Source organism: Protomyctophum bolini (genome assembly GCF_963924005.1).
Source record: "Protomyctophum bolini genome assembly, chromosome: 1".
NCBI classification, from domain to species: Eukaryota; Metazoa; Chordata; class Actinopteri; order Myctophiformes; family Myctophidae; genus Protomyctophum; species Protomyctophum bolini.
Window position 1 is genome coordinate 45,221,381 of NC_137862.1, and position 12,842 is coordinate 45,234,222.

Sequence of the window (12,842 nt, forward strand, 5' to 3'; positions counted from 1 at the left end):
TTTATTCTGTTACAGCAGCATCACAAACCTAGTGTAGTGTGGTCAAAGAACCATGTTCAATTCCAGAAAAACATAAAAAAGGATTCTGCCTGACACAGCAATGAGAACACACAGCATAAAAGGACAGGAAATTAAATACAGAAGGCCATTATTTACAATTTGTATAATTTCACCAGTCAATCTCAACCGATTCACAATAAATTAATCCTGGGGTGTGTTAATTACCTACTTTAATAGCGGGTAGTTGGAGAGAATAATAATTACCTATGGAAACATACATGTTTGATGACTTATTTTGTTCTATCACAATAGGGCGGGAAGGGAAGTGCAAATGTAGTTAGAGTATTAACAAAATATAGAGCATCACACTTTTTCCCACCAAAGATGTATTTTGAACTCATAAATTGTTCTAATTCTTGACACAGCATCTTGTTCTTTTAAGAACCATTGCGGAGGGCAAAATTCACTTTCATTTTGCTATTACTTTTCTGGCCCACTTGAAAATCATGAAAGCGTTAGCAGCCCACCAATCTGTACCACTTAACCGCTCTGCAATATTCAGTTCAGTTCATAGACTAACCTGAAAGAACCTGAACCCACATTAAAACACATTTTGTGCCCAAGACGTCTGTGGACGTCTTTGGTATTACCCCCGCGTGCTGTGCTGTTTTTTTTTTTTAAATACGTGGTGCCAAAGTTTGTGTTATTGCCATTGAGAATGCATTGGGCATTTAAATTAAATAACTCAGAAACTACAAAACATTTCAAAGTAAAAAGTTCCAGCATGTGTCTCACAGGTGAAAGTGATTTTTTGAAAGTTTTGCGTGGGCTCACAATTAAGCACCAGAGCATTGAATATTCATATTAAATTCATACATTCATATTAAAAGCAGATGTATTTTTCCCTCCATAATGGTTCACACAATAGAAGAAGTTGTGTCAAGAATACATAATACATTACAGACACAGGATTTGCACAATTTATCGGTTTAGCGGTTATTTCTCTATTGCCCAAAGTACAGGATTCGCCTGTCATTCCCAAAGCAAAAGCTTTTCAACACCTCGTTCATGTCCAACTCGTCGGTCAACCTCTTGTGGATGTGCATGAACAGCAGGTGGTTGAGGCGTTTTTCGCTCATTGGTGAACAGTTTTGCAGCTGACGGAGGCTCGACGCACTCCGCTCAGCGGTAGCGTTCGTCATCGGCACCGTCAGGTAGAGCCGCAGCATCTTGTCGACCTCACTGAAGCGCTCCGCTGCCGCGTCCCCCGCTGCCGCCAGCACGGCCACAAGTGACGCCATCTTGGTCACGCTTGTGACCGCGTGGTCATTAGTCCTGTTGTGGTCTGCCAAAAGGCCTGGGAGCATCGTCAGCTGTGTGGAGAGCATCGCCATGTCCACGTCTCCCTTACACTGAACGGCAACATCGTATGGGATTACAACGGGCCCTTCGTCCGACCTGTTGAAACAAGAATAGGCATTATTATAGGATGATAATAGCAACATTTAACAGGTTCAGTACTTTAGGGGGGGGCGCGGTAGCTCACCAGTGCCAGACGTTTTTGACCAAACAGCTAAAATGGCCGAAAATTTGTTCTGGTTCAAACTTTAGTAAACGTCCGCTAGTTTAGACAGCAGCAGAGGTGAATCGTCCCGGGCGATCATAGTTTTTGGCATATCTAAGTTAATTAAGCTCTAATCAAGCCCCGAATATCACATTTTGGACAGATTATGAGCCATAATGCAAATAAAGACAGCGTGCATGCACCTGGGGATTTTGGCTGTTTTTAGGTGGACGCGTTCAATACATTTTTGTATTATTATTTATTAGAAAAATCAACCTTGTTTAAAAAATGAATTCCGTCACTTTAATAAGTGTAATATTTGTGTTCCGTGTGGAACTGTGGATATACTAATGACACAAACAAGTAAACCCATTTTAGGCTGGAACCCCTTTTGGTGTTTTAAGCATTATGTTATACTTTAACTATTGAAAAATAGCAGATCTACAAGCTTGTAGATCTGCTATTTTTGAAAAATCCTGAAAATGTTGGGCAAATCTTTGAATTTATTCTTTCAGTAGCGAACGTTTTTAACTCAAATCTTTGCTTCTGGGGGGTCCCTGGAACTACATATTTTCAGATGGGGGTCGGGGTGGCCAATTACATATAGTTTTGGGGGTCCTTGACATGAAAATGTTTGAGAATCACTGACATAGAACCAGGGTTTTTCAGAAAACTGTCAGGATTTTCTTATCCGTTCTTAAAAGAAACCAAGTGCTTCTTACTACACAGATATACTGTACAAATCTATGAACAACAGAAAATGGTACTCTTACCTGTTAACAGCAGCGAGCAGCAGACTTTCGATGTGAGACAGGAGATGCAGGGTGGGCTGGTCAAACCTACCGTCCAGTTCTGAAGTCAACCAGTCGAGCAGCTCAAAGAATCGGCTCCTGTACAGTTCTTCTGGGCTTTGCAATGCATATTTTGCGAAAAGATCTTCGTAGCGGCAAGTAGACAGCCGTTCTTGTGTTGATGGAGGAGGAAGGAGGGAGGTGGTGGGAGCTTGGGTTAGTGTCGTGTTTGCGCTTTCCCATATCTGATGAAAGACTGCATCCGACCTCATTCCCTGATAGTGTGCACTGAGTGTGTTCACGTTGGACTGCACGGTTTCTGTGCATATCTCCTCTTTCGTCTGCAGAGCACGTGCTACCTTCTCGGCAGCGGAGAAGAGCTGGAGGAAAACCTTCAAGCCCAGGTGAACTTCAAATTGGCTCATGAGTGCCCGCACCCCGGGCACTTTTTTCACGGCCTCCGTCAGAACCCCCGAATAGATCATCTGGTCCAGCGTATAATACACACCCTCGTAGTTATCCAGGAGGGATTTCACAGCCGATACTCTGCAGATCCAACGAGCGGGGCAGACGCGTTTCAGACAGCCCACGTCTCTCTCCCATTTGGAAGCGAGAGAGACGCGCATTTTGGCAAATACGTCCAGCCGTTCCGACGAGGAGGCGATCATCTCGTGGAGGTCATGCACGAGCGACAGGGCCCCCCGAATCATTGGACACTTGGACGCCACCTCCTGGAGGATCAAGTAGAGGCTGTGACTCACGCAGTGGATGGAATGGGCTTTTGGATTTTTTTCCTTCATTTGGCTGGCCACCCCTGACATTTGCCCCTGCAGCACGGATGCACCGTCATAGGTCTGGCCCCGCATGTCCATGATGTCGAGACCACACCGGCACAGAACGTCCTCCACTGTGTACATTATGGACTGAACGTCGGCGCTGGGACAGGCATGCATCCCGATGAAGTCCTCGTGCACGGTGTAGTCCCCCGAGACCCATCGAAGAGAAAAGGACAGCTGCTCTTTGCCGCTCACGTCCCTGGCCTCGTCCACGACTATGGCATAATGTCTGGCGCCTCTGATGGTGGTCAGCAGCGCGTTGAACGAGACCCGATACATGTGTTGCAGCAGGTCGTTCAGGATGTCGTGGGAGAAGTATTTACCTGTGGCCATGAAGCTGTCCAGCACTTTGTTTTTTCTCGTCACTAAGGCAGTCAGCTGACCGAAGTTGGACTCCTTATCGTCATGCCCCCTGATGGTGATCCCTTGCCTCACGAGAAAGCGAAGACAGTGGAGTAGCTGATGGATGCCATCTCGCCTATGGCTCTGTTCAGCAGACAGATCTCGTGGCTTAGTGGGTGTCTGCAGCTTGTAGGAAAGACTCTTCCGCACAGCCTCCTGGTGTCTAAAGCCTTTCTCGTGCTTGTCCAGGATCTGGGGGCATCTTTTCCAATCGTTTACACCTGTAGTCAAGAAGTCTTCCATGCCGCGGTCTGAGCAGCGGTTGACTGTGATCAAGGAGTGAGACGCGGCAAAACGGCAAACGTGACATATCAGCCGCTTCCGAGTACTGCACAACAAAAGCCAGTCTCGACTTATGTACCACTCTGGGTCACAATAGCGGTCAAATTTTTTAGTTTTTCCATAAGACCTGGCAGTCTCCTTTTTAGTAACAAATGGCTGAGCTGGGGCTTCACTTTCCTGGCAGCAGGTGTCCATACACACTGTAGAACCACATGTAGTGTAAACAAGGTCGGGTTGTTCTTCCTGCTGCTGAGACTCCTCTTCGCTCTCCTCCGAAGAGGACTGCTTTTTCCGTCTTCTAGGTGGTGTTTTTTCCTCCACGTGCTCTGGTGACGGCTTTAAGTAGGAACCACGTGTAGTGTAAACAGGGTCGGGGACTTTATACGGACTCGTTTTTTTACTCTGGTTCGAATTGAGAGGTTTTTCTTCTTCCTGCTGCCGAGACTTCTCTTCGTTCTCCTCCGAAGAGGACTGCTTTTTCTCCTCCATGTCCGACAGTGGAGCTTGCTCTGGTGACGGGTTTAAGTAGGCTTGACGCCTCTGAACAGAAATCTGGTGTTTCGAAGTGTTCTCATGCTTGTTCAGGATCAGGGGGCATTTCTTCCAATTGTTCACACCCTTAGTGGAGAAGCTGTCCTCGCCACATTTTGCGGATAAGGTGATTAGGTTGCGAGACACGGCAAAGCGGCAAACGTGACATATCAGCCGCTTTCGAGTGCTGCACAGCACAAGCCAGTCTCGACTTGCGTACCATTCTCGGTTACAATATCGTTCCTTTTTTGGTCCAAAGGTCCTTCCGGTTTCCTTCTTGGCAATAACTGGCTGAACTGGGGTGTGGGATTCTGTTTCCTGGCAGCAGGTATCCATACAAACCACCATAGGAGCAGGCGCAGCAGAAACAGGGTCCTGTTGGGGCTCCTCTTCTGATGGTGGTTCTTTTCCCACATCTGCAGACAGACGACAGAGATTAAAATAGGGTGCATTTTGCATCCCAAAACGCAGTTTATAGTTAAGGGATGTAATAAAACAACGACCTCTGCATCCACGGGATGCACTACAGTACTACTGTACTGTTTTTTAATTCTAGTTTGTTTTGCTAGCTTTAGTTATAATAATAATTTCTTCTTCTGTTTTCTACATGAATATAACCACATTATAACCATATAAAATGAAAGGGGAGTTAAATGCTGCAATTTGTAAAGAAATGTAAAATATGACTCCTTAACGTCGTTGAAGTGGGACTAATGTCCCTGGGACTCATCTAAAAGACCATCCCTGCATCCCGGGACTCATTACATTGAAAACCTATTTACATCACTGAGAAGACCTTCTTCTGGTTGGGATGCTGATGTAGGCTGAGGCTCCTCCACCAAACTCTTACGTTTTCTTTGGACGCATGTCCTTTTTCTCGGTGGCTCGTTCGTTGGCGCGTGCTGGGACTCTTCTCTGTCCTGCGGTGCTGGTGGCGCTGGTTCTTTTTCCACGTCTGCTGCAGACAGACCTTCTTCTGGCAGGGATGCTGGTGTAGGCAGAGGCTTCTCCACAGAACTCTTACGTTTTACTTGGACACGTCTCTCTTTTTCTGGTGGCTCATTCATTTTCATTAACTATCGCAGTCTACTCTGTGTTTATGCCGTGTTGTCTGATACAATCCAAGAGAGCTTTCTTTGATACAGTCGGTTGACATGCGGGTCCGGCTCTGTCAGTCTTTTTATCTGGCTGGCTGGACACCCTTAAACCTCTGTGAAATCTGCGTTGTGTTCTGTACTGTTGAAGAATTGACCCGGAAGACAAAACAATGGCTGCTGGTCGCTCCCCTTTTACCGGCAGCAGAAAGGTGGTTGCCTGTACAAGACAAAAGAAAAGGGGAAAGAAAGTACACATCTCAAATATGCAGTCTCATGTGAAAGGCAATCTACATTCTGGCTCCCTGTCTGAGGCCCCTTTTCCACCAGGGTTGAACCGGTTCCATTCTGTTTTCCTGCCTACTTTTGAACCAAATTAAATGGTTCAGATACCTAAAAGTTGGTTTGGAACTAGAACCAAAGAAATACTGTCACTGTTCAGGTTGGAAGATGCAGATGTGATATTAACTATCATACAAAATAAACTGAACCAGTTCTAGAACTGTGGAAAAGGTGTCTCACACAAACATGATGATATAGTACATGTAGTGCATGTTTGCATAGGCTGGTCCAAATGATTTGTATTCGTATTTCACAAAGCAGGATTAGAAAGTTAGAGATAATTGTGAAAAAGATTATGTACCCTGCCTGGATGATACTGACATAAATCTGTAAAACAAATCTTTCTACTTATGTTGATGATTGATAATCATTGTTTTTAAAGTTACCGGCATCTAGCTAACTTAATCCTGCTTTGTGAATACTTCACAACACTGGGTGTTAAGGACAAGTGTGGCAAATAGTACAATCTGTCATCAGGTCATTATATTTGACAACATAAACTGCTAAATGACACTACAGCAATAAAATGCAATAATTTGCAGATACAACAATTAGCATTATTAAAGTGCCATTGATTGGATGATTCTCTGCAAGCAATTTTGTCCATGGCAATATAAAAACTGAACAATGTAAATCAATGTTTGCAGAGTGTGTAGCAGATGTATAATTTGTAATTTTGTCAAATTCAAGTGATGCGCCACAGAATGCCCAATAATGTCCTTTCAGCACCCTGTTTGCAGTCCAGTAGGCTATAATCATGGAAACATTAACAACAAAAACCGTCTCTGACTTGACTATTACAAAATAAGAATCAATGCTCAATGCGCAGCACACACAATATTCCATAATGCCAAACACAACCAAATATAAATGAAAGAAATTTTTAAAAATCAAGAACAGAAATCTCTTTAATGCAATCTGTGAATGAGAGACGTTAACCCTGTAACAACAGGCGTCTTACTCTGAAACTTGCAAAAGTGCATACAAAGTTGACAGACTATAAAGACTATAATTGCAGATAACTGTACGTTAGACATCGTGTGTGTAGAAAGCATCAAAGGAAAAATGAAAATATTATGCGATGCATTATAATTAATATTTACCTCGTTTGTCTGTCGGTTGCTTATAGAGTATACTCTAAGGTCGGTTGCTCTTTTCTTCTGTAAGCTCAGCAGCGCAGGGTGTTGACGTCACTGGCGCCGGAGCAGAGGGGTGGGTGTCCGTTTTGTCCCCCCGCCCCGCCCCCGACTCCCCCGTTAAAGCTTTCGGAAATAACAAGGAATAATTCAGACATTGTATCGAGTGATTTCTACACCCTTTTAGTCTTCTAGTTGTGAACAATTCGTTTGTGATGAATGATGTATTATGCTACAATACATTATTCATTGTGTTTTTCCACACAGATAGACAACCATGCACAATAAAATTCACAATCAGTTCTGTGCAGATTGCAGAATGGTATTGCGTCCAGTGTACAGCAGATGGCACCATTGCGTAAACCAATGTATTCTCAAGTCCTTTTCATGTAGGTTTGTAACTAAATATTTGTTTTATACCTGTGGTAAATTATGGACCACTACAGTACATTAATAACTACGGTATTCAGTTATGGCGATTTTGGTTTAAATTGTAGTGGTCCCTTAAGAAATCACTTTTCAGTTAACTTGAGTCTTGTTGGTTACATTTGCATCATTTACTCTTTCTGTGGAAAATCCTTTGATGCTCTCAAATCCCCCGTGAAGGCTGAGGTCAGAACAAAGGGCTAGCCAGACCAGACTAGCCAGGTGTGACAAACTGCTTTGTTTACTGTCAGGACTAGGAATCCAAAAAACACCCATCCTTGTCAAGTATAAGATGCTAGAGGTCTACTTAATTTCACTCTTGTTTCACACAATTCTACACTGTTAACTTTTGCCATATTAAAAATAAGAAAGGAAGTTAGGAAATTGTTCATAGTAACTACATTTAATACTGAGTTTAAAATGCACCATGTAGGGAAATATATTTGTTCTGTGTGTGTTGATGTAGGCCTATCTTCTGGGATCTATTTTATTTATTTTTGTGTCTCTCTGTGTGTGTGTGTGTGTGTGTGTGTGTGTGTGTGCACTGACTGAGCACAGCATGTGTTTCTGTTATTGATTGATTGAAAAAATCAGTCAATACAAAACTGTGGACGAACCATGATAAAGCATTAACACTTGTTTCAGGCAGGGTCCACCATTTTCAATTCATCAGAACATTTAGAGACGTACAAAATACAAATATACACTTCTATATAAAGAAAACAGGAAATCATCATATAAAGAAAACATACAGAGGTTTATTTAAATCTAAATGGTCTAGTAGTCCATCCATGTGATCAGGTCAATGCCAGACACCTGTTGACCAATTAAGTTTGATCAGCTGCATTTTGAATGTCTTATCAATCAGGGCAGCATTTAATTTCATTGGTTCTTGGGGGGTAAAAGCCACGCCTTAAAACACCTCCAATTAGCAAACCTTAGTTCACAGTTCACAATAGTTTGTGGAAATGAGTGGATGGAATCGCTGGAACCACAAGTGCAGGGCGGCCAGGGCCACAGCAGCACCGCCAAAGAAGAAGCAAAAGCCGTCAGCCGAAAAGAAACTGCTACCCAAGGAATGGAAGCAGCTGGAGAAGAGAGAGAGAGAGCTGGACAAGAGGGAGAGACAGTTGGAGAAGATGGAGACACAAGTGGCGAAGAGAAAACGACTACTGGAGCAGACAGAGAGATGGCTGGACAACAATGAGTTAAAACTGTCAAAGAAAGAGAAAGACCTGGTGACGAAAGAGACACCGCTTCAGCGGAGACAGAGACCGTCGCAGAGAGAGACCGCTGCAGAAAGAGCACTTGGTTCACCTGCGCCAAGTGCAATAGGGACTGCAAACGGCATATCATTGAATGGTAACCAGGTTCTGCCAAGCCCCGCCCTGCCTGCTGTTGAATGCAAGAACGAGACATAAGAAAGAATGAAGGGAGATGATCAGAGGTGACACACTGCTCTACTCTTCCTGTTGTTTTGTGAGACCGCTGAAGAGACTGCATGGCATGGGGCAGAAAGAAATGGGATTGTTTTTCACCAGTCTAATTTTCCTTTTTTTTTAAATTGTTTTTAATATTTTGGACATTTTGGAAGGCCTTGACCTCAAATTGACTGTCTATCTTTTTGATAATTGTGGACGCTGTCCATGGTGCTGAAGAACATTGTTATTTTATTGAAGATGAGGTTTTGCTGCAATAAAATGTTTATTTAAACTTTGAGCATTTTTATAATGACTGATATGGGCCTATTAAGACTCATTCACCACTTCATCACTCTTCAACCTATCTTCATATAATTGGTCCTCACTAATGATCATGATAATGCCACAATTCTTTCCCTACTAGTAGAAAACAATTGTGCTATTTCTTTTTCCAACAATGTATTTATTGATTTTTTCACTTTTTCCACACAAATACAAATATACAAAAAACAACAATGAACATTACAAGACAATTGCTCATAAAGAAAGCAAAACAACAATAACCAAAACAACAGCACTACTCCTCAGCTTCATCCAAATTACTCATACAAAGAAAACAAAACAACAATGACCAAAAAAGAACTACTCAATTGTGCCATTTAATCATGAACATTAGTGAGGACCAATTGTACGAAGAGAAGTTGAAAAGTGGTGACGTGGTCCTTTAACCACGACATTACCAAGACATTCAACTTCTTGACTAATGACTATGCCTACGAGTGAATACCTATGCACTCTTAAAACTAACCTACAGGACATTTTGTGTTATCCTGGTTTAGCATAACTTTTGACTGTACAATACATACTGTTAACAATCTTAAACGGTTTGTCATGTTAAAATGCATATAGGATAAATGATACATATGTACAATAATTCTAAATGCAGAGCTAGGTTGTTGCACTGAATAGATCACCTGAAATTGACATCGTAGATGGACGAGACGTTTTGCACCTCTTTGAGTTATGCCTGGTTTTGGGTCGCTCAGGAATGGTTATAAGAATAGTTAAGAAAAAGTGCATCCAAGATGTTGAATCTGTTTTGATAGTTCTGAAGAAACACAATGTTGGCCCTTTGACCTCACCAACAGTTCTGTCAGTTCTAACAGAATGCATGAAAAAAATAGGCGAGATGCCCCTTGTAACTAAAAATGGAAGTGTCGAGACTAAAAGGAGGAAAAATACATTGACCTGTGCAAATTCTAACGCAGACACAGCACAAGAGAAAGCTATAGGCCTAATCTCACATACCCAGACACCAGCCAAGCATCTTGCTTGCAGTTTTCATTATGAGAAATCAGCTTTACATATTGTATATACAGGCTTGTTGTAGACGGGTATATACAGGCTGTCTGCTGTAGACGGGTCTTCGCTCCAGCTTTTGAAACGGACAGCTGCCTCCATCTCTCAAAGGAGACTTTGAGAGGTGACTTTACTCCACACACTGACTGTACTATATACACAATGGCCTACATGGAGTGACGATAATAACATATAGCTCTGCCTTTCTCTCTTCAAGACCACTGGGTGTATAGTAGGCCTGTCAAAAAAAATCGATTCGAGTTAGAATCGCGATTCTAATGCTGTCCGATTCAGAATCGATTCTCATTTTCCAAAAATCGATTTTTCAAAAAAAAAAAAACTTTTTTTTTTTTTTTTAATTTTTTCTTTTTTCACAAATGTACCTGTGCATGCAATGCATTATGGCCTGGGTTTCTGCATAGTGCATTTACTACCAGCTAAGCTAAGCCTGCCAATTGTATTTATTTTACACCTGTTTTAATACTAATGTATTGTTCTGGTATTGAGTGAGAAGAGATTTTGTAACTTTTGTACTGGTTCAAATTTGTGCAAGCTAAATACATGAGACATGTTCTTACTCTTGGATTTAACCTTTGTGTGTTTAAATCATTCAGTTGATAAAACCTTTACAATTTTACAAGCTTTTTACTAAATGTACTCTGCTTTCATGCCAGAAGACTGGAGTAGATCATGCTAAAATTCTATTTAATTGTTTTTAATAAAATAAAATAAACTGCTTTAGAATCGAAAAAAATCTTTTTTGAATCGAGAATCGGAAAAATCGAAAAGATCGTTTTTGAATCGAATCGTCACCCCAAGAATCGGAATCGAATCGAATCGTGGGACACCTAAAGATTCGCAGCCCTAGTGTATAGTAAACATAAAGATTGGTTTGTGGACAACAAGAATCCAGTTGAGTTTTAGGGTTCAGAGTCCAAGTCCCTGGCCTGTTCTTAAAGGCAAAGCAGTAGCCTGACCAGTTTGTTTTGGGATGTCTGGAGCCTTGTTTTTAAGGCCTTTGTGGTTTATTGTTTATTGTTTATAAGGATCCCCATTAGCTTTTGCCTTGACAAAAGCTAGTCTTCCTGGGGTCCGACACAGACAAACATTTAACATTTAACAAAGGCAATACTTACAATTGTTTACAAACACTAACTCAAAATAAAACATAGTAAAATAAAAAATAAAATAAGAAAATAAAAAACATAGGTGCTGTGGTACCATGAGGAGGTTGTCTTTTCCCCACTTCTATTCTTCAGGCCTATTTATGGTAACCTCTTTTCCACCTGGGCATCATGATTCATGTCATGCCAGGTGACAAAAATCTGAAAATCTGAGTGATTGTATAAGTCTGTCAACATGTGATGTACAGTATGCAATATTCTTGTTTCCTATATAACTGTGATTTTGTATAATTATCCTTTCTGTAATGTCCACGCCCACAATCAGGTGATGTCACCAATTAGTAATTATCAGCACCTGAGCTGTATTGTTTTGGAGTTGTTTAAGAGTAAGTTCTTTGTCTGTGAAAAACCATAGCACTGACAGAGGACCGAAACGTTTGCTTTTTAATTGCACCATGAGCACAGAGCACCATGAGCACAGCATGATTTTTTTCTAAGACTCAGTCTAAGGAGTTTTACTTCTTTTTCTATACGGTGAGCGAGTCTTTTCCTGTCAAAGTTTCCCCACTGAAATATTGCAAATTTGCACCACCACCATAATACTCCAAGTCCCACAATACATTGCGAGCCCGCAAGCCTGGTCTTCACTATTCATCAGCAGTGGAAGTGTAAGGCTGTTGTGGTCAACTCAGCTACCCCTCTCCCCAAAAATTGCTAAATGAAAGGTTGACTCTGAAAACAGGGGTTTTCAAGCCAGGTGGGAGGCAGAGTAGGCTACTGTACATGTTCATGTTTCAGTTGAATGGACTTTGTATGGAATGGAAGTTGTAGATAGAGCCATAAGTAGGCCTAATTAATGCAACTGATTTGATTTACTTTCTCATTTTACTATATAAAATAGTAATAGTGAGTGTTATGATCAACTGTATTCTACGTATTGGACCCTCGTCTGGTTCTGGTGTGTGACGACCCGGTTGGCATTTCCATGGTTCGGCGGCGGACAGACAGACAGGCCGGCCCGGGAGAAGATTAACATGACACGAGACTTGGTCACATCAAAACGTTCACAAGGTTTATTACCCTTACAGCAGCATATATAGTTTGGATACTTCATGTCCTAATGACGTCACAGACTAGACATCACAATCATTGCCTGCCAGCAGCGGCCTTCAGCTCTAACACAGCTCCACTCTTATGTTACCATTCAGGCAGGCAGTACACCATACATACAAGTACATATCCGAACACAGTACCAAGTATCAGAACACTATAATACAACAGTGAGGATCATAGAGCAGAAAACCAAGCTTTAATAATGCATTTTCAGTTAATGCCTGCAGTATATACTTTGCATTTATCTTGCTATAAAGGGACATATAACGTTTTTGCTTTTGGCCTATTGGAAAAACGTTTTCACTTGAAATTATGGCCAATATTGCAACTGATTTTTACGTAATTAATTTAATGTTGTCAAATATGTGCATTTGTGCAATCATTTCAATACGTTTAAACATTGAACGAGTCGACTTGTACC

The 12,842-nt window shown here is 41.7% G+C and overlaps 1 protein-coding gene across 1 annotated transcript; it reads right to left on the bottom strand.

Moving 5' to 3' along the window:
* Window positions 1-895: 895 nt before the first annotated feature.
* Window positions 896-5,606, bottom strand: LOC308320510 (zinc finger MYM-type protein 1-like). The gene is made up of 3 exons (XM_080770979.1): window positions 5,257-5,606; window positions 2,338-4,822; window positions 896-1,458 (listed from the first exon to the last, which is right to left on the bottom strand). Exons 1-3 carry the CDS (start codon window positions 5,477-5,479, stop codon window positions 1,005-1,007), a joined length of 3,162 nt encoding a protein of 1,053 aa, XP_080627105.1. The 5' UTR covers window positions 5,480-5,606; the 3' UTR covers window positions 896-1,004.
* Window positions 5,607-12,842: the final 7,236 nt, after the last annotated feature.